The sequence below is a fragment of the Bos mutus genome, chromosome 6, assembly GCF_027580195.1.
Source record: "Bos mutus isolate GX-2022 chromosome 6, NWIPB_WYAK_1.1, whole genome shotgun sequence".
Taxonomy (NCBI): Eukaryota; Metazoa; Chordata; class Mammalia; order Artiodactyla; family Bovidae; genus Bos; species Bos mutus.
This window is the reverse complement of record NC_091622.1, coordinates 36,092,137-36,114,538: the sequence shown is the minus strand read 5'-3', so window position 1 is coordinate 36,114,538 and position 22,402 is coordinate 36,092,137. Positions and strand designations below refer to the sequence as shown.

Here is a 22,402-nt window from a genome sequence, read left to right as displayed (position 1 = left end):
CCAGGAAAATCTCCACAAACATGTGAGACAACAGATGCTGAAATGACATAGGTATTGGGACTATCTAAAGACTTTATTTAGAGTAGCTATGGTACATATTTTCCAAGAAGTTGGCTCACACTGTTGGGAAACAAATGGACAAATGAAATTCTTTGCGAAGAAATAGATGATATAAAGAAGAACCAATACCATAATAAAAATGAAAAACCGGATGGTTTCAGTAGCAGCATGAAGATGACAGAGGAAAGAATCAGTGATGTTGAAGATCAATAGAAATTATGCAAACTGAGTAACAAAGATTAAAAAGGCAGAGAAAAAGATTAACAGAATTTTAGGGGCTTGTCAGACAAGAACAGAAGGTCTGACATTCATGTCATTGGAATCCTAGCAGGAGATGAGAGAAAGAAGGTAGTGCTAAAAATAATATGGCTGAAAATTTTCCAAATTTGGTGAAAGACATAAATATGCAGATTCAAGAAGTCAGTAAACCAGCAAGATAAATCCAAAGAAATTTATATGACAACAGACTATAATCAAACTTCTGAAAACTACAAAGAAAATACTTGAAAGGAGCCAAAGAAAAACAACATTTTACTTACAGGGGAATGTGGATTTCACCCCAGAAACTATGGAGGCCATAAGTGGTTCAGTGTTTAAGTGCTGAAACAAATGAAATCAACCCAGAATTCTATATTCAGCTAAAAAAAAAAAAAACAGAACAAAGTCATTTTCAGACAAAGGAAAAGGCAGAAAATTCACAGCCAGCAGACCTTTACTAAATAATAGTTAATGGAAGCTCTTTGGACAGAAGTGAAATGATACCAGAGGGAATATTGTTACATCAGTAATGAAGGAAGATTCTACACATAGACATCACAGATGGTCAATACCGAAATTTGAGTGATTATATATTCTTTGCAGAGAAAGATGGATAAGCTCTATACAGTCAGCAAAAACAGGACTGGGAGCTGACTGTGGCTCAGATCATTAACTCCTTATTGAAAAATTCAGACTTAAAGAAAGTAGGGAAAACCAGTAGACCATTCAGGTATGACTTAAATGAAATCCCTTACGATTATACACTGGAAGTGGCAAATAGATTCAAGGGATTAGATCTCATAGAGTGCCTGAAGAATTATGGACGGAGTTTCGTGACATTGTACAGGAGCCAGTGATCAAGACTATCCCCAGGAAAAAGAAATGCAAAAAGGCAAAACGGTTGTCTGACGAGGCCTTACAAATAGCTGTGAAAAGAAGAGAAGCAAAAGGCAAAGGAGAAAAGGAAAGATATACCATTTGAATGCAGAGTTCAAAAAATAGCAAGGAGAGATAAAGCCTTCTTCAGTGATCAGTGCAAAGAAATAGACGAAAACACTAGAATGGGAAAGACTAGAGATCTCTTCAAGAAAATTAGAGATACCAAGGCAGTATTTCATGCAGATATGGGCTCGATAAAGGACAGAAATGGTATGGACCTAACAGAAGCAGAAGATATTAAGAAGAGGTGGCGTGAATACACAGAAGAACTGTACTAAAATGATCTTAATGACCCAGGTAACCCCGATGGTGTGATCACTCATCTAGAGCCAGACATTTTGGAATGCAAAGTCAAGTGAGACTTAGGAAGCATCACTATGAAAAAAGCTAGTGGAGGTGATGGAATTCCAGCTGAACTAGTTCAAATCCTAAAAGATGATGCTGTGAAAGTGCTGCACTCAATATGCCAGCAAGTTTGGAAAACTCAGCAGTGGCCACAGGACTGGAAAAGGTCAGTTTTCACTCCAGTCCCAAAGAAAGGCAATGTCAAATAATGTTCAAATTATTGCACAATTGCAGTCATCTCACATGCTAGCAAAGTAATGCTCAAAATTCTCCAAGCCAGGCTTCAACAGTACGTGAACTGTGAACTTCAAGATGTTCAAACTGGATTTGGAAAAGGTAGAGAAACCAGAGATCAAATTACCGACATTTGTTGGATCATTAATAAAACAAGAGAATTCCAGAAAAACATCTGCATCATTGACTACGCTAAAGCCTTTGACTGTGTGGATGACAACAAAATGAAAAATTCTTAAGGAGACTGGAATATCAGACCACCTTACCTGCCTCCTAAGAAATCAGTATGCTGGTCAAGAAGGAACAGTTAGAACCAGACATGGAACAACAGACTGGTTCCAAATTGGGAAAGGAGTACATCAAGGCTGTATATTGTCACCCTGCTTATTTAACTTATATGCAGAGTACATCATGTGAAATGCCAGGCTGGATGAAGCACAAGCTGGAATCAAGATTGCAGGAGAAATACCAATAGCCTCAGATATGCAGATGACACCACCCTTATGGCAGAAAGTGAAGAACAACTCAAGAGCCTCTTGATGAAAGTGAAAGAGGAGAATAAAAAGTTGGCTTAAAGCTCAACATTCAGAAAACGAAGATCATGGCATCTGGTCCCATCACTTCATTTCAAATAGATGGGAAAACAATGGAAACAGTGACAGACTTTATTTTTGGGGACTCCAAGATCACTGCAGATAATGACTGCAGCCATGAAATTAAAAGACACTTGCTCCTTGGAAGAAAAGCTATGACCATATTAGACCATATTAGAAAAGCATATTAGAAAGCAAAGACATTGCCGCCAAGGGTCCACATAGTCCAAGTTACAGTTTTTCCAGTATTCTTATATGGATGTAAGAGTTAGACCATAAAGAAAGCCGAGCACTGAAGAATTGATGCTTTTGAATTGTGGTGTTGGAGAAGAGTCTTGAGAGTCCCTTGGACAGAAAGGGCGTCAAACCAGTCAATCCTACAGGAAATCAGTCCTGAATATTTATTAGAAGGACTGATGCTGAAGCTCCAATACTTTGGCCACCTGATGCGAAGAACTGACTCACTGGAAAAGACCCTGATGCTGGAAAAGATTGAAGGCAGGAGAAGGGGGTGACAGAGGATGAAACGGTTGGATGGTATCACCGACTCGATGGACATGAGTTTGAGTAAGCTTCGGAAGTTGGTGATGGACAGGGAGGCCTGGTGTGCTGTCCATGGGGTCACAAAGAGTTGAACACGACTGAGCAACTGAACTGAACTGAGCTGAATGAAGGAAGAGCAACAGAAATAGTAGATATCTCAATAAGTATAATAGACTATTCTTGAATTCTTTAAAAATGTCTTGATGATTAAAATAAAAAATTATAAAATGGTTACAGAGATTTCAGTATATACAGATGTAATATTTAAGATAACTGTAACTTAAAGGAAAGAGAGGTAAAGAGAGCTATATTGTGGTAAAGTTTCTCAGTTCCACTTTAAATGGTAAGTGATTGATTCTAATTACACTTTGAAAAGCTAAATACTTATATTGTAATCTCTAGAGCAATCACAAGTAACTAATCAAAGAGATATAATAAAAACACAATAAATAAAAATGGAACACTAGAAAATGTTTAGTACAGATGGAGAAATGAGGTAAAAGGGTGAAAAACAGGGAAGAACAGCAGATTTAAAAAGATCACAAAATCCAACATATCAATAATTATTTTAAATCTAAATAGTCTAAGCCAAACCATCAGTGCAGAGATCATCATATTAGATTTTTAAAATAACCCAACACTGAACAGGAAAGTTAAAATACCCACTCCTGAGTATTTACTCCAGAGAAACGAAAACTTATTTTCATACAATAACCTGTGCACATATGTTAATTTCATCTCTATAATTGCTTAAAATGGGAAAAAGTCTTTTTTGGTACATCCATAATACAATGGAATACTACTGACTAATATTAATAAAAAGGAACAAACTGTTGATCCATATGACAACTTGGATGGATCTCAGAGTTGTTATATTGAGTGAAAGAATTTCAAAAGGTTAGATACTATATGATTCTATTATGTGAATCTGTGATTCTGTTATATTGAAAATATAAACTGTAGTGATCGAAAGTAGATCAGTAGTCGCCAGGAGTTAGGGATGAGGAGAGCATGACTAAGGAATAAAACTCTTTGTCTTTTAGAGAGAACACTTTAAGGGACTTCCTGGGTGATGGTACCATTCTGTATCTTGATTGTGGCACTGACTACATGTGCTTAAATTCGTAGAATTGTCCACTAAAAAAGGTTCATTTTACTGCATGACAATATAAAAATGTTTTTAAAAAGTTGACTCTAGTTTGATTGCTTTGGCTCAGGAACAAGGTAGAATTTCTTCTATGGTAATAACACTCTTAAGGGAGGGAGTGGTCACTTGAAAGTGAGTTGTGTTAGCATTGAGATCCCACTAAGCATAGCCCAGATTGCCCTAAAATGTTTAGATGAAAATTAGAAAGTAGTTGGAATATGGCTTGGAGATAAGACCTTTCAGACACAGAAGCAAAGAAAATGAGGGCGAATCTTGCCAAGTTGTAGAAATCCAGGGGCCCCTAGGAGGAAAGATGGGCACTAGGAAATTCTGTTTGATGGGATCTGCAGGGAACTTGGTTATATTCTGAGTGGTTTGCTGAGTTCATTTCCATTATCCCAAACTTTCAATAAAAGCCTGCTGTACCCCTCAGACTAGGTTAATAGTACTTTGGAGAAAAACTGTCCAGGGAGAGTAGAGTATAGCAGCAGAAGGCAAGATGTGAACTAGAGAGTTCAGTGGGAAATGAAAATCAGGGTTGGGGTGAATATGAGGACTTGGAATCCACAGAATGGCAGCTCGGAGCGTGTGTTTCCTACAGTGTGGTTCTGTCTTTGTTGACCACTATTAAAAAGAAAGTGTAGATAGTTTGGGGCAACTCAGGAGACATCTAAGTGACGAAAGTTTAATCCCTTTTGTCATGCTAACTGCTGACATTTTAAACTTACTTGACTTTAAGTTTTATGAAAAATTGAGTACCAAATATTGATTACTAATTTTATATATTCTGTATACCTTTCACCCAAACTGCTCGTACTGTTAACTGTAAACTACTCGATAACATTTCTCATTGGAACAGACAGTAAGAGTAGTGACTGTTACTGATTAAAATCACCTAGTTCTTTTCCATGAGGGAAGATGATACAGACTTGGGGGTATAATGGGCTTGGAAGTCAGGAAGACCTGGGATCCAGTCCTAGCTCCACCACTCATTTAGTTGTGTACTCTGACCAGATAACACACTTTTTCTCAGCAGGGGTTATTACAGAGATGGAACCTTACAGGATTGTTGCAAGGATTAAGTTCACATGAGCAGCATCCATCTACCCTCCAGGCACATAACATCCTTCTTTATTACCACTCTATGATGGTTCACTGCCCAACTTACTGTTAGTTTGAAAACACATTAAAAAATTATGATGGGCTCAAAAGGCCAACTAGCAGTAATCCTAAAAAACTGAGTGCAGTTGAATTGCTGCCTTGCCCTAAGCATCATTCCACATTTGCTGCTGTTCTGCCCTATTACCTTGGCTCATTCAGAGTTGCTAACCTTGCTGAAGACTTCTAAAGAGCTTAAATTGCTTCTTGTGAAAGGATCAGAAATAAAATATACTTTTATTGTCAAAAAATGCCAAATATTTCCTTAGTGTGTTTAATTATCTAAATGTGTGGGTTGAGTTTCTGTCATGATCTGCAAAATATAGCATACAGTCTTGACAGAATGAATCAGAAGAGATTACGTGTGAACATGTGCACTGCAGCCTGAGTGTTCCCAACTGGGGCAGGGGTGTATTCAGTGAGAGCTGTGCACGAAGCATTCCCATTTGACCCAGGGAGTAGATTCTAGAAGAGCAATTAAAATTTTACTGTAACAGATTCCTAGTATGAATCAGATGAGCTTAGTTTTCTGGCTAGGAGAAATGAAATAAATTGGACTTGATACAACTAGGATTTAATTCTCTACAAATCTTTGCGTTACTGAATGGAACCTCTGCCTTTGGGGCTGCAAGTTGTGTTGTGGTGAAATAGGGGTTCCTTCCATGTCTGTTTTGGTGGCTGATGTATGATGAGACAGGAATTGGTTTGCCTAGGGCTTGCTCCTTGGAAGAAAAGCTGTGACAAAACCTGCTGCTGCTGCTAAGTCACTTCAGTCGTTTCCGACTCTGTGTGACCCTATAGACGGTAGTCCACCAGGCTCCCCCGTCCCTGGGATTCTCCAGGCAAGAACACTGGAGTGGGTTGCCATTTCCTTCTCCAATGTATGAAAGTGAAATGTGAAAGTGAAGTCGCTCAGTCGTGTCCAACTCTTAGCAACCCCATGGACTGCAGCCCACCAGGCTCCTCCATCCATGGGATTTTCCAGGCAAGAGTACTGGAGTGGGGTGCCATTGCCTTCTCCGGTGACAAAACCTAGACAGTGTATTAAAAAGCAGAGACATCACTGCCAACAAAGGTCCATGTAGTCAAAGCTATGGTTTTCCCAGTAATCATGTATGGGTGTGAGAGTTGGACCATAAAGAAGGCTGACACAATCCTCCTTTCCAAGTTTAAAGATGAGTTTGTTGTCTCTTGACTTGACTTTGCTTACTTACTTCATCAGTAAAGTTTCCAGTTTCATCAGGATTGGCAGGTAGTTGAAGACTTGAGAGTCTCCTGCATAGCAAAGAGATCAAGCCAGTCAATCCTAAAGGAATGTAATCCTGAATATTCATCTGAGGGACTGATGCTGAAGTTCCAGTAGTTTGGCCCCCTGATGCGAAGTCCAACTCATTGGAAAAGACCCTGATGCTGGGAAAGATTGAGGGCAGGAGGAGAAGGGGACAATAGAGGATGAGATGGTTGGATGGCATCACCAATTCAATGGACATGAGTTTGAGCAAACTCTGGGAGATGGTGAAGGACAGGAAAGGCTGGTGTGCTGCAGTCCATGGGGTTGCAAAGAGTCAGACGTGACTTGGCAACTGAATAACAACCATAACAACGCTGTACATTAACATCTAGGCAGGAAAGGCTAATGGTTGGCATAGGAGGTCAGGTATCAGGGGCGCAGGTCTTGGTTCTGGCTGAGGTATCAGGCCTGGCACTCAGGCACAAGAGAACGTAAAAGCTGCCGAAGTCCTAGAACTACAGTACAATGTGGAAATTTGGTGAAGGAAGAAAGAATCTGATTCACCTGGCTACTTTGGTAGGAGTTTCTTAGTTTTCCCAAAGTAAATACAGGACTGTTCTTAGTGTGGGGAACAAGGGTGAGTTGGGAGTTAGGGCCTACGAGTAGAGGGTAAAGGAGATGGTCATGGGAATGAAAGGAGTTGAGATAATTCAGGAGATTTCTCTGACATGAGCATGTTTTCAGCTGCTTAATTAAAAAGAAATATATTATTTGACCTCTGTTTAGGTCAAATAACACCTCCTTACCTCTCCTGTCCCCATCCTTGAGTCTCACTTGCAGAGACCATCACTTTCAATTCTTGAAACTTTTTGGGGGTAGTTTGCCTTTATATTTATAAATAACATGCTTATAATGCTATTTCTTGATTTTTTTTCAATATTGGACATGATCTAGAGGCTTCATACTGGGAAAGATTACTCTGCTTTTATATTCTCTGCCCAGCCTTTCCTCTTTCTTACTCCTAGATGCTCATCTTTTCCCATATAGTTGATTTTTTAAATTGATTGGCAGATTTAATTATGTAAATTAATAAATGATATTTGGTTATTATGACTTTGTGTACCATGATTGTTGTTATCACTGGTAAAGCATTTAGTGTTTCCTGAAGTTAATTATTTCATTTTTTTCATTTGCATATAATCTTTATTCTCTGACAGAACTGTAAAACTCATATAATATAAACTCATCAGATTGTATGTCATTTTTCACTTTGGAGACATTCCTTCCAATTTTCCTTCATTGGCTGCTACATAGCTGTCATGGAAATAGTTTTTACCCTTTCCTGAATCCAAAATCTTTTTGTTGTTGTTCTGCAGGCATGATATTATGTAACTGAGATAGGCATGGAAGGTAAAACATTTTGAGAACCTTACATCCCTGAAAATTGTTCTTTCCCCTCTCCTCTCAGATTTTTGGTTGGCTGTTGTTCTTGTTTAGTCGCTAAGTCATGTCCAATTCTTTTGTGATCCCATTAACTGCAGCCCATCAGGCTCCTCCATCCATGGGATTTCCTAGACAAGAATACTGGAGTGGGTTCCCATTTCTTTTTCTATGGGATCTTCCTGAGCCAGGGATCAAACCCATGTCTCCTGCATTGCCAGGCAGATTCTTTACCACTGAGCCACCAGGGAAGACCTTTTGGTTGGCTAGATATGAAATTCTCTGTTAGAAGTCATTTTCCTTTAGAATTATGAAGGCATTGCTCTAGTGTCTTTCTGGCTTTTATTATTGCTTCTGAGAAATACGATGCCATTCTGATCCCTGTTCAATTGTATATAAACTGTCCTTTCTAGAAAATTTTAGAATCTATTTTGATGTTGTGAAATTTCAGGCTGTAGTGTTCTGAAGTAGTTCTTCTTTTTAAAATTCAGTCCTTATTTTCTTTATTCTGAGGTTTTAAATCAGTCTTTTCAATGTGAAACTCATGTTTTTCAGTTATAAGCAATCCTGTCTTTGAAAATTTCTACTTTGTTTTTTTCCATTCTGTTTTGGGGATTCTTATTTTTCCATTGTTGAGATTCTTGAAATAGTCTCATTTCTTTCTTCTTTTTCCACCTGTTTTGCTCTTTGACTTCTTGGTCTATTTCTTAGAAAATTTCAGTTATTATTCCCCATCCTGCTCTGAAGCTTTTTCCTTTAAATTTGTGCTGTTATATTTTCATTTTCCAAGGTAATTTTGTTTGTTTTCTGAAGGTTGGAATCTTCTTGTCTTATATTGCTAATGATCTAAAGATTTTTTTTTTCCTGTTCCTTGCTTGATCATTTTCTTCAGAGTTTCCTTCCTTCTGTTTTCTTTGCTATTTAACTTTTGTGTTAAATTGTCTTCACATACGTGATTGTCCTTGTCCAGCCTTTTCTTTTTAAAAGTGAGGTACTAAAATGTAAGCAGAACAGTGTACGGGCAAGTTTCGTTAACTAGTGGGAGGCGGGACATTTCCTAGGGGGATCCAGGATTGCCAGTAGCTGTGGGTCTTTTCTTTTGGGCCTGAGAAACTTTCTCAGTTTTCTCAGAGAAATCCTCCTGGCTAGATATATAGACAGATTTGTGTTACAGAACTGAGGAGAGAAGAGTGTTTTTGTGGATGGGGAAGGGCTCATTGCTCCCAGGCAGACTCTCCCTCAGTCCCACTGCTTTTAGTAAGAAGCCTCACTCCTGTTTACACTGAGTCTTCTCTGGTTCCACACCTCCAAATACTGAACCTTTAAGGCATCTCTCTAGGGAGAAGCACCAGACACCGGAGAGAATATCTGGAGTGTGGACACTGCTCCAGGTCTGTGCGCCACCTAGTGTAACTGGGGTCTGGATCAACAGCTTTCAGAAACGTAGGAAATTTATATTCTCTATACAGATGTAGTGGTTCTCTTTGAAAAACGCAACTGCCTAGGATGCTAATTCTGTGTAATTCCTATTTCTGGGCTTTACATTTTCCTCCTTTGATTTTTTTTTCTTTTTTTTCAGAGCAAATTGGAGCTTTGGCAGATCAGCACATTGTCCATGTGGCATGTGGCGAGTCTCACAGTCTGGCCCTCAGTGACCAGGGCCAGCTGTTTTCCTGGGGTGCAGGTAGTGATGGGCAGCTGGGACTCATGACTATTGAGGATTCTGTGGCAGTACCCAGGTAAGAATGTCAGTTACTGTAAAGGTTATTTCCTGCTAGTTTCTTTGTTAGACTCCTTGGTTTGGGTTCTGCTTTCTTCTTTAATTAATAATTGTTGTTTCCTTTGAGTCACTGTCATGACTTATACTGTTACAATACTTGTCCCCAGAATTGTTATTGTAGAAGTGTTTGAAAGTGAAAGTTGCTTAGCTATGTCTGACTCTGCGAGCCCATGGACTACACAGTCCATGAAATTCTCCAGGCCAGAATACTGGAGTGGGTAGCCGTTCCCTTCACCAGAGGATCTTCCCAACCCAGGGATCGAACCTAGGTCTCCCGAGTTGCAGGAGGATTCTTTAGCTGAGCCACAAGGGAAGCATGATAGAAGTGTTTATCTCCAGTTAAAAAATGTGCTTTGTTTGGGAACTATACTTCATTTATTCCAATAGCCTGTTGCTGGTAGTGTTTGGAGCTCATTAAATGTTTGAATTAAAAAACCTCTTTTTACATGCTGCACTTATTAACCTTTAACTTAAAATTGCAAGCCTAAATCAATTATTCGGTTAGACGCTTTAAAGTTCAGTCACAAAGCTGACCTGTTACTCTTTAATAATAGGCCAAATTACCTTTAGCATTATCAACAGCAAATATACCAAATATACATAAGTTCTTTAACACAGAAGTACTAATACAATGGTTTTTAGTCCCTTAAGTATTTACTTAATTCTAAATCTTAGATGAAGGGCTTTACCGGTGGCTCAGTGGTAAAGAATCCATCTGCCAATGCAGGAGACTCAAGTCTGATCCCTGGGGCAGGAAGATCCCCTGGAAAAGGAAATGGTAACCCACTCCAGTATCCTTGCTTGGAGAATCCCATGAACTGAGGAGCCTGGCGGGCTACAGTCCATGGGGTCACAAAAGAGTCAGACACCACTTAGCAACTAAACAACAACAAAATCTTAGATGATTTGGCTAAGTATCTAACAGATGCTTCACCACTAAGAAAATGTCTGTAGTATTGAAGTTACTCTCAAGTGAACATTTTGGGGGTGGCGTCTCTGTTTGTTGAGGGTTCTTAATGATCAAAGAGGCCACTGGTTTAAATCCTTCATTTAATTGTTATTCCTTTGTACTTCAAATGTACAACGTTCTCCTGTTGCAGTACTAGTCACATTCATTGCAATTTTTAATTTAATAACTAATTTTGGTACAAAGCTGGGAGCTCTTGATGCCAGGAGAACTGGATTGTTTATTTTAGCATCACCATTGCTGAGGGTGCTCTAGCATGTGCATTGCTCAGTATAGGTCTGGTTAATAAATGGCCTCTCCTCCCCTGCCCAAGTATTGTCCCTTTTAAAGCACAGTACATTCTCCCTCCTCCTCTGCTTTGCCCTTCTTAGATTTTTGTGTCTTTAATCAAAAGCTGTTTTAGGGAAAAGAGAAACACAGAGGTAAGAGTAATTTGATTCATTTCCTGAGTTAGAACAGGTAATGTCTTGGGTTCATTACTTTCAAAAATTAATTTAATTTTGGGAGAAGAGGGTGAGTGGAAATATAAAAAAAGGGATGGCTTATTTTAGTGAAATTGCATGTAATATTAAGGAAAAGATTTATAACATTCATGACAAAAATATTTGTTGAACAAATACTCAAGTCATTATTGGCATTTCATTTCAAAAAATGAAGTAGTCTGTGTTACAGTAGTAATTTATTATTATTTCTATTCAGTTCAGTTCAGTCACTCAGTCGTGTCCTACTCTTTGCGATCCCATGAATCGCAGCACACCAGGCCTCCCTGTCCATCACCAACTCCCGGAGTTCACTCAGACTCATGTCCATCGAGTCAGGGATGCCATCCAGCCATCTCATCCTCTGTCGTCCCCTTCTCCTCCTGCCCCCAATCTCTCCCAGCATAAGAGTCTTTTCCAGTGAGTCAACTCTTCGTATGAGGTGGCCAAAGTACTGGAGTTTCAGCCTTAGCATCATTCCTTCCAAAGAAATCCCAGGGCTGATCTCTTTCAGAATGGACTGGTTGGATCTCCTTGCAGTCCAAGGGACTCTCAAGAGTCTTCTCCAACACCACAGTTCAAAAGCATCAATTCTTCGTTGCTCAGCTTTCTTCACAGTCCAACTCTCACATCCATACATGACCACTGGAAAAACCATAGCCCTGACTAGACAGACCTTTGTTGGCACAGTAATGTCTCTGCTTTTCAATATGCTATCTAGGTTGGTCATAACTTTCCTTCCAAGAAGTAAGCATCTTTTAATTTCATGGCTGCAGTCACCATCTATGGTGATTTTGGAGCCCAGAAAATAAAGTCTGCCACTGTTTCCCCATCTATTTCCCATGAAGTGATGGGCCCAGATGCCATGATCTTTGTTTTCTGAATGTTGAGCTTTAAGCCAACTTTTTCACTCTCCACTTTCACTTTCATCAAGAGGCTTTTTAGTTCTTCTTCACTTTCTGCCATTATTTCTATTAGTTATGCCTAAATTATGGATGATTTCTGAGGCTTTAGTTTGTATAAAATTTTATAAGTTAATTAAGATAAATTTATCAATTCCTATCTTAGTATTGTGGAAAGTAACATAGCTTTCATGTCAGACAGCCTCAGATTCCAGTATTGGCTCTATTTGTATTAGGTGAGTTGCTTTGGGCAAATTGTTTTAACTTATCTGAGCCTGTTTCCTAACTTAAAAGTGAAATTATATAGTATTGTATACCTTTACCAAGTTGTTGGGAGGATGGAGTAAGATGAGTAGGTAAAACACAGTGTATGCTTGTGCATATATATCCTTTTCTCCATCTTATGGTACAATTTCTTATTGTCTTTTTTCTTTTGACCTGCTTTTTTTTTTTTTTTTTGTAACTGTGATTATGAAGGTTGTGATAAGGGTAATGGTGACCCATAAAGGGAGAAGTGTGGGGAATTTGATTGGAAACTGGCCAGGAAAAGGACTCTTTTTGCATAAAGTTCTGAAACATTGGTCCCTAAGACAGGATGACTTTTTTCAGTTTTAAAAAATAGTGGGTTTCTGGGCTTCCCTGGTGGCTCAGTGGTAAAGAACCTGCCTGCTAGTGCAGGAGACGAGGATTCGACCCCTAGTCTGGGAAGATCCCACATCTGCAGAGCAACTAAGCCCCTGTGCTACTACTGTTGAGCCTGTGCTCTAGAGCCTGGGGGTCACAGCTGTTGAACCCATGCATGTCCTAGAGCCTGTGCTCCGCAACAGGAGAAGCCACCGCAGTAAGAAGCCTCTACACTGCGACTGGAGAGTAGCCCCTGCTGGCCCCAACCAGGGAAGACCCAGCACAGCCATAAATAAAATAAATATTTTTTTAAAAATAGTGGAATTCTACAAGCTATTGATATACGCAGCGAAAAAATTGCTGTGTATATATTAAATGGTCAAGGAATTATTCTGAGTGAAAAAGAACCCAATCCTAAAAAGGCTACCTACTATATGATTGCATTTACATAACATTCTTGAAGTGACAACATTTTGGAAATGGTGGGTAGAATAATGATTGCCAGGGGCTATGATGGAGGAGGGGAGGGGTGGTTGTAAACATGAGGAATCCTTGTGTTAGAAACGTTGAATATGGTGGTGGATGCATGAGCCTACGTAGGTGACAGAAATACTGCAAACACAGAAATAAGTACAAATAAAACTGGGGACAAAGAAGTGAGATTGGTAGTTTGTATTTTTGTCAGTATCCCTGTTATGATTTTTTTTTTCTATAGTTTTGCAAGATATCATCACTGGGGGAGACTGGATAAAGCCTGCAAGGGATCTCTGTATTATTTCTTACAGCTGCGTGTGAATTTACAATTATCTCCATAAAAAAATAGTTGGGTTCTATTTGGTACTAAATGTATATGTGGACTCTATGAACTTTTTTTATATCCGAGAAAATAAACTGTTAAAGCAACATTTACCTGTTACTCTAAATAACCCCCGACTTCCCTGTTGGACATCTATCTTGTAAAATGCCCCTCTGAATCTTTTGTTCCCATGAAATACACTTAATGAAGAGGAACATGGCAACCTATGAATTTATTAAAATAGGAAACAGGAGATATTTCTCAGGCTGTCAAACTCTATTGGGCAGTGCCAGACATTTTTTTCACTTAATTCTCACCACAACCCTGTGAATAGGTACTGTTCTTATCTGTTTCCCATAAGCAAGCAGAGGATTGAGTTTTAAAAAGTGGTCATATGATCTTCCTCTTTACCATCCTAGGGAATCAAGAGTTTTAGAAGCATTGCCCTTAGTAATTTTTAAAAATTGTGGCAAAATACACATAACATAAAATTTACCATCTTGGGCTTCCTTGGAGGCTCAGTGGTAAGGAATCTACTGAGTGGAAGAATCTACATGGCATGGAGCAGCTAAGGCCTTGGGCCACACCTACTGAGCCTGTGCTTTAGAGCCCAGGAACCGCAACTACTGAACCCATGCACTGTAAGTACTGAAGTCTATGCGTCTAGAGCCCATGCTCTGCAATAAGAGAGGCCACTGTAATGAGAAGCCCATGAAAGGCTATGAAGAGTAGCCCCTGTTCACTGCAAATAGAGAAGAGTTCTCGCAGCAACAAAGACCCAACACAGCCAAAAACACATAAAAAATCAAAAGAATTTATCATCCTAACCATTTTAAGTGTACAGTTTAATAGTGTTAGGTATATTCACACTGTTGTGTGACCAATTTCCAGACTGTTTTTCTTGTAGAAATAGAACTCTACACTCATTAAATGAAAACTCCTCATTTCTCTTCGTCTAGCCCCTGGCAGGCACCATTAGACTTTTGATTTGTATGAATTTGGCTAGTCTAGATACGTCACGTAAATGAAACCATAGACCATTTCTCTTTTTGTTACTGGCTTGTTTCCCTAGGCATAATTCCAGGTTTCATCCATGTTGTAACATGTGTCAGAATTTCCGTTCTTAAAGAGTGATGAATATTCCAGTGCATACATATTCCAAATGTATATGCCACATTTGTTTTTCTGGTCATCGGTTGATGGACAGTTGGGTTGCTTCCACCTTATAGCCTTTGTGAATAATGGTGCTATGAATGTGGGTGTACAAATCTCTCTTTGGGACCCTGCTTTCAGTTTACTTGGTTATATACCTGGAAGTGAGATTGCCAGATCATGCCATTGCTCTCATTTGAAAGCCATTTAGATATCAGCCGTGTTCTTAGGGTATGTCTTTGGCTGCTTACTCCTTTTGTCTCTGAATTGGAGATGACAAGGTAGAAATTAACACAGGGTTGTGGTAATGGGTTTAAGTGCAGAGCAGGGTTTCTTCCTTTTAAACGGTAACTACCAAAGATGCAGGAGGTTAGTGAAAGACTTAATAGAACTTTATCATGTAAGATCATATATTTGATTTTAAAAAGTGTTTTGTGAAACATGTTATTTATTACAACTATTTTATTTAGTTGGGAATATTTCCAATCATTGTGAATGCCCTTCTTAAAAGGAAAATCTTTTCTGTTTTAGGTTAATACAAAAGCTGAACCAGCAGACAATATTACAAGTTTCCTGTGGCAACTGGCATTGCTTGGCTCTTGCAGCTGGTAATGTAACATTAAAATCTATGCTAGTGTTGGGTTAATTTGGGAACCATTTCTCTTCGTATTTTAATGTGATGTTATGTAACCAGATACATTTAACTAGTTAAGGTCTATGCATTCCTGTTGGACAGCGACAGTTCTGAGATAGCCCTTGTGTAGCTCATACTTTTCTCAGGGTGTGGATGATGAAAAAGATGGTTATCACTGCTGTTCCACCTCTCTCGGGGAAAATCAGCAGGAGGCAAGACTGTTCATCAGTGTACTTGAACAGAGGGTTGGTTTTTCTTAGCTACAACTCATATGGCTATTCCACCATGCTGCTGCTGCTGCTGCTGCTGAGTCGCTTCAGTCGTGTCCGACTCTGTGCGACCCCATAGACAGCAGCCCACCAGGCTCCCCTGTCCCTGGGATTCTCCAGGCAAGAACACTGGAGTGGGTTGCCATTTCCTTTTCCAATGCATGAAAGTGAAAAGTGAAAGTGAAGTCGCTCAGTTGTGTCCGACTCTAGCAACCCCATGGACTGCAGCCCACCAGGCTCCTCCGTCCATGGGATTTGCCAGGCAAAAGTACTGGAGTGGGGTGCCATTGCCTTCTCCATATTCCACCATAAAGCACCCAAATAAATGAAGAAGGTGAAGTTAGGAAAACCTAAGCCAACATATGCTGCTATATTCTGTTAGGATAAATTTGTGGGGAAGTCAGTACTAACACATCCTGCTTGGTTCTCTGTGGTGTTGTCCAGGTCATAGCTGGACCCTGTGAAGTTCCGGTCTCTTGTAGTCCTGGTATGGTCAGAACTACTTCCCTTTGCTTAGTGGATCTAAGCCTGATAATTGGCCTATTCAACACTGAACTGATTTAAACATTTAGTTTTTCCTTTGCGTAAATATTAATAGCCTTTGAAGGGTGTTGATCTCTGTGTTGTCATGACAAGTGGGAGTTCTGATTGTGAGAGTCTCACACCATGCAGTGTGTCTGCTTCCTTGCTCTTGGGTATGTGTTGTGGTGGGGGGTGGGGTGGGCAACTAACAAATGAGCCCTACGGGAACTCCATTGTTCTAATAAGTTTATATTTGTGAATGAAACTTGTATCTTTCTGGTAATACCAGTTATCTTCTTCTGATTTCAGATGGCCAGTTCTTCACGTGGGGGAGAAACAGCCATGGGCAGTTGGGCCTGGGGAAGGAGTTCCCTTCCCAAGCCAGTCCACAGAGGGTGAGGTCCCTGGAGGGGATCCCGCTGGCGCAGGTGGTCGCAGGAGGGGCCCACAGCTTTGCCCTGTCACTCTCAGGAGCTGTATTTGGCTGGGGGATGAATAATGCAGGGCAGCTCGGGCTCAGTGATGAGAAAGGTGGGTGAAGTCTTCACGTGGCCCTCTTAACTTCATTTGTTTAGTATGTGCTTCCCGAGGAGCTTCTGTGTCCTCGCCCTGTGTCAGGCACTGAGGGTGCAGCAAGGACCAAAACAGATAATACCCTTGACTTAGTGGAGACTGCATGCTAATGGGCAGACACAGACAACAAACCAGTATGTGTACAGTGGAAACAGTGACAGATTTTGTTTTCTTGGGCTCCAAAATCACTGTGGATGGTGACTGCAGCCATGAAATTAAAAGACGCTTACTCCTAGGAAGGAAAGTTACGACCAACCTAGACAGCATATTAAAAAGCAGAGACATTACTTTGCTGACAAAGGTCCATCTAGTCAAAGCTGTGGTTTTTCTAGTAGTCATGTATGGACGTGAGAGTTGGACCGTAAAGAAGGCTGAGCACTGAAGAATTAATGCTTTTGAACTGTGGTGTTGGAGAAGACTCTTGAGACTCCCTTTGACAGCAAAGAGATCAAACAGTCAATTGTAAAGGAAATCAACCCTGAATATTCATTGGAAGGACTGATGCTGAAGCTCCAATATTTTGGCCACCTGAGGCGAAGAACTGAGTCATTGGAAAAGACTCTGATGCTGGGAAAGATTGAAGGCAGGGGGAGAAGGGGGTGACAGAGGATGAGATGGTTAGATGGCATCACTGACTCAATGGACATGAGTTTGAGCAAGCTCCAGGAGCTGGTGAAGGACAGGGAACCTGGCATGCTGCAGTCCATGGGGTCTCAAGGAGTCAGACAGGACTGAGCATCTGAACAGCAACAAATGTATACAGTATGTCAGAGGCTTTGAGAGGAAAGTTTCCTATTTTATATAAGGTACCCAGGGAGGGCCTCTTGAATAAGGTGTTCAGCAGAGCCCTGTAGGAAGTCCAGTAGAAGAGGAGGTATTTAGAGGAGCTGGGTGAAAACTGTTCCAGTCAGAGGCAACAGGGTGTGCAGAGGCTCTGATGTGGGAGGAATCATGGTAGGCTTGGGGATGCGATGAGCAGGAAGAGGAGTACAAAGCTGGAGCTCTGAGAGGAAGGGAGGCCCTGCAGTGTAGGGCCTGGAAGGACAGGGTAAGGATTTTGGCTTCTCTCAGTGAAAAAGGAAGACACTGAGGGTGTTGAGAACAGTAATCTGACTTGACTTTGCCTAGAATCGGTCCACGGGGAAGCTAGAAGACCACTTTGGAGGCTGTGGGAATAAAGACGGATTTTGAATATATTCTGAAGGTGGGGCCAGTTGGTTTTCCTCATTGTTGGATGTACTTTGAAATAAAGAGAGGAAAAAGTGGAAGGGTAAAGCTGCATTTGTGAAATGAGGAAAACTGTATGGGGAAGTAGGGAGGAAGGTGGGCAGAGTCGGGGATTGTGGGGAATTAGGCTTTAAATATGTTAAAAATGAGATGTCTATTAGACATCCAAGTGGAGGTTCAGGCAGCAAGCTGAAGAGGAGAATCAGGAATCGGGGGGCCCAAAATTGAGGCTAAAAGAACTGTGCATATTTCATCTCAAAGACAGATGATACTGACTTTTTGATATTTCTCTTTTTCTAGATCGAGAGTCTCCTTGCCATGTGAAGCTCCTGCGAACACAGAAAGTCGTCTATATCAGTTGTGGAGAAGAACATACAGCAGTTCTTACAAAAGTAAGGAACTTCAGTATTCTGGTTTGTTCTGTGGTACTTTTATAATAAGGATGAGTATCATTACTTGATTATTTTTGATAAGGTCTTTTATAGAGAGTAGGAATAGTGTATAAACATAAAAATAGTTCAATATATATAACCTTGAAATACATATAGAAATATTCTGTGTTCCTAAGCTGGAATCAACATTGCAGGTAGAGATACCAATAACCTCAGATATGCAGATGATACTACGCTTATGGCAGAAAGTGAAGAGTGAGTAAAGAGCCTCTTGATGAAGGTGAAAGAGGAGAGTGAAAAAACTGCCTTAAAACTCAGCATTAAAAAAATGAAGATCATGGCATCTGGTCCTATCACTTCATGGTAAATAGATGGGGATACAATGGAAACAGTGAGAAACTTTATTTTTTTGGGCTCCAAAATCACTGTGGATGATGACTACAGCCATGAAATTAAAAGATACTTGCTCCTTGAAAGAAAAGTGATGACAAACCTAGACAGCATATTAAAAAGCAGAGACATTACTTTGCCAACAAAGATCCATCTAGTCAAAGCTATGGTTTTTCCAGTAGTCATGTATGCATGTGAGAGTTGGACCATAAATAAAGCTGGGCACCGAAGAATTGATGCCTTCCAACTGTCGTGCTGAAGAAGACTCTTGAGAGACTCCCTTTGACAGCAGAGAGATCAAACCAGTCAATTGTAAAGGAAATCAATCCTGAATATTCATTGGAAGGACTGATGCTGAAGCTGAAGCTCCAATACTTTGACCACCTCATGGGAAGAGCCAAATCATCGGAAAAGATCCTGATGCTGGCAACGACTGAAGGCAGGGTGAGATGGTTGGATGGCATCACTGACTCAATGAACATGAGTTTGAGCAAACCCTGGAAAATGGTGAAGGATAGGGAAGCTTGGAGGGCAGCAGTCCATGGGGTCACAAAGAATTGGACGTGACTGAGCGACTGAATGACGAAAAAAGAAAGAGCAATGTAATTAATGTTTTAAAATTATTCAACCTATTTCTTTTGCTTCTAAGACAGTCACATCTGGAAAGAATGAAAAAGTATTTTTGTGTTGAACAAACTGTTATTTACTTTAATAAAATGCTTTAGTATTTGTAAGTACAGCTGCTAAAAAAAAATCTTAGGAGTCTGTGGAGTATGTAATTTCTTACATATGAATGGTCATGTAAAGTTCATCTCATTTCACCTACCTTTTTCTTCTTTTTTTGTATTCCTGTTTATTAACATTGTTGTACTTTTAAACTACTTTTAAAATTTATATATAGATGACACACATTCCCTTGAGCAATACTGTCTTTGTTCCATAAAGATGTAGTCTTAAATTCTTTTTAAAAATTCTCTTTTTTCTATTTAGAGAACATTCCAAAGAAGTGATTTGTCTAAGAGTCAAGTGGGCATAGTGTTCTTGTACAGACTGTTGTGATATTAATGTTGTATACAGAAGTTAGAGGAGTGTATCCAAACTCAGAGACACAGTGCACTTATGTGGTGTTTGCTCCTTGTTAGAGTGGAGGTGTGTTTACCTTTGGTGCTGGTTCCTGTGGGCAACTTGGACATGATTCTATGAATGATGAGGTCAACCCAAGAAGAGTTCTGGAGCTGATGGGCAGTGAAGTCACTCAAATTGCTTGTGGCAGGTGAGTGCTCCTAAGAACTTCCTTAGATCTATTAAGACTCAGAAATCGATCTTGTCTTTGTAGTGATGTGGCTACTCCTAACCAGTGTTGTTTTAAGAAATCTGCATGCATACCTATGGTGAAAATTTGGAGAGAGTTCAATCTGAGCGGGGTGTGGCAAGGAAGGGTTTTAGAGAAGCAGAGCTACATGGGGCCAGTATAGTTCTTTGGGGATAAAGAATAGCATGACATGAGGGAGACATGTAGAAAGGAAAGTGAGAGAGCCTCAAAGAAATCTTGGAAATTTTGCTGATTTTCCCCACCTCTTTCTGTTCATCCCCAATGCAGTAGGCCCTTAAACTCTTTCCAGGTCTTATCACCATCCCAATGACCTAGGGTATCAGTGAAGGGCAGTATTATGAAGATCCAGGACTGCAAAAATAAGCACATGTAAACATGAGGGGGTAGGCTTCTGGGGTCTCCTGTAGGAATTGCTGTGCTCACGTATGGTTGTTAAAAGTCAGTGTGTGTATTCATTCATTATCAGTAGAAACAATGCTGTTGGGTTAATTCACATTGTTTTCCCCTAGACAACACACCCTAGCCTTTGTGCCTTCTTCTGGACTCATCTATGCATTTGGTTGTGGAGCCAGAGGTCAGTTAGGAACTGGACACACTTGTAACGTCAAGTGCCCTTCTCCTGTGAAAGGTTACTGGGCTGCCCACAGTGGCCAGCTTTCAGCCAGAGCTGGTAAGAGTGATGCTTATTGGAATTTAATGGTGTTTTAAGTGCTAAAAACACTTGTTATAGAACATGTATTATTTTATTTTTTAACCTTGAGGTCTTTTGGAGGGAATAAATACAAGATATTCTAAAAGTCAACAAATATTTGAGCACTTACCAACTACAGTTGAGATTCTAGAGAATAAAGCAAAAATTCTATTTTGGCCATGAGGATTTTGATTGTGGTGTATCCATTTTATTTACTATTGTTGCTGATAATGAAAGTTCATATTTATTGAAGGCTTAACCAAGTTCCATTACCATGCTAAGCACTGAAAACAACCTTAAAAACTAGTAGTTATTATCCCCATGTTGGAGAGGAGGAAACTGAATCTTATGGAGGTTAAGTAGCTTGCCCAAAATAATGTAGATTCTGGGAACAGAATTTAAACCCAGGCCTGCTTCTTTCTAAAACCTGTGTTCTTTTAAAAATTTTACAGTTTAAAAAAGTTGCACTCCATTTACAGCTATCACAAAATATTGGCTATATTCCCTGTGTTGTACAAAACATCCTTGTAGGCTATCTCACACTCAGTAGATTGTACCTAGCACCCCCCACAACTCTGTATTGCCCCTCCCCACACTGCCTGCCACTGGTAACCACTAGGTGGTTCTCTGTGAACTTTAAAGCCAGTGCTTTTAATGCTTGAATTCTTGTTACCTTCCGTTTATGATTGCTATTTTGGTCACAATATGACATGATTTTTTTTCATGCCATTTCTATTTCTTAAAGAATAGTTAAGTAACACAGTGTTCATTTCACTGGAAATCAAAATAAGGCAGTTGTTCAGTAAGAGTGACTTGAAGCAATAAATCCAGAAGCTTAAATGGAGATGGAGAGTCATTACAAAGAACTGTGATTTAATAACTGATTTCGGTTTTGAAGTGGCACTATAAAGTGGCACAGTTATGGCTTAATCAGAATTTTAACAGTAACAACCATAAGTACCCTTCTGGAGTATGAGAAACTTAAGTACAGAGCGGGCCTCCCTGATAACCCGGTTGGTAAAGAATCCACCTGCGATGCAGGAGACCCCGGTTCAGAGTCATTTCCTGTTTGTAAACCTGGCCTATAGCACAGGGTCTGGCACAAACTTTTCACTCAATAAATATTCATGGAATGAATATATGAGCATCTAAGAATGTAGTGGAACTTGAAATGTAAAATAAACAAGATTTTGTTTTGATCATGTTCCCCAAAGTGGAAAAATGGCTAGGTGTCCTCTTATCTATCATTTATAAATTTCTTTTTCTCTAAGGCATTGTACTCAGGGAAGCATATATTTAAGAAATACACCAATTTTTAAAAACTCCAGTATGTAGGTTAATTTTAAACCACAAAGTTTTCAAAGTTTAATTACAGGATAAAACTTATAATGTAAGTAGGTGAATTTTAATTTGTTATATAAATGCTGGTTTTAGGAACCTTCGTGGTAATTTGGGAGCACAGTGTTCAGGAGAGAGGAAGTTTGAAGTGTGTCTTAAGGGATGGTTTGGAGTTAGCCAGGTAGAGGACAATGGAGGGGTAGGCTGTGGTGAGTACCATGGAACTGCGGGTACCAGGAGCACCTTTCCATCATGCTCTAGGGGGCGCCATTCCTGGAGAACACAGTGTGCTCTGGGCGTGGTAGAAGGGACAGGCATGGAGCTATGCTGCCAAGTCGCTTCAGTCGTGTCCGACTCTGTGCGACCCCATGGACTGCAGCCTACC

General features: G+C 40.0%; 1 protein-coding gene across 5 annotated transcripts in view; it reads left to right on the top strand.

The window, feature by feature from the left end:
• The window catches only part of HERC3 (HECT and RLD domain containing E3 ubiquitin protein ligase 3), a 198,234-nt gene that overhangs the window by 93,832 nt on the left and 82,000 nt on the right, over window positions 1–22,402 (top strand). For all 5 annotated transcript variants that reach the window (XM_070372155.1, XM_070372158.1, XM_070372153.1 and 2 more), the window contains exons 4-9: window positions 9,528–9,687; window positions 15,180–15,256; window positions 16,383–16,604; window positions 18,174–18,265; window positions 19,798–19,928; window positions 20,498–20,658. In XM_070372155.1, the coding sequence (XP_070228256.1) occupies window positions 9,528–9,687; window positions 15,180–15,256; window positions 16,383–16,604; window positions 18,174–18,265; window positions 19,798–19,928; window positions 20,498–20,658 (843 nt within the window). The remainder of the gene's footprint in view (window positions 1–9,527; window positions 9,688–15,179; window positions 15,257–16,382; window positions 16,605–18,173; window positions 18,266–19,797; window positions 19,929–20,497; window positions 20,659–22,402) is intronic.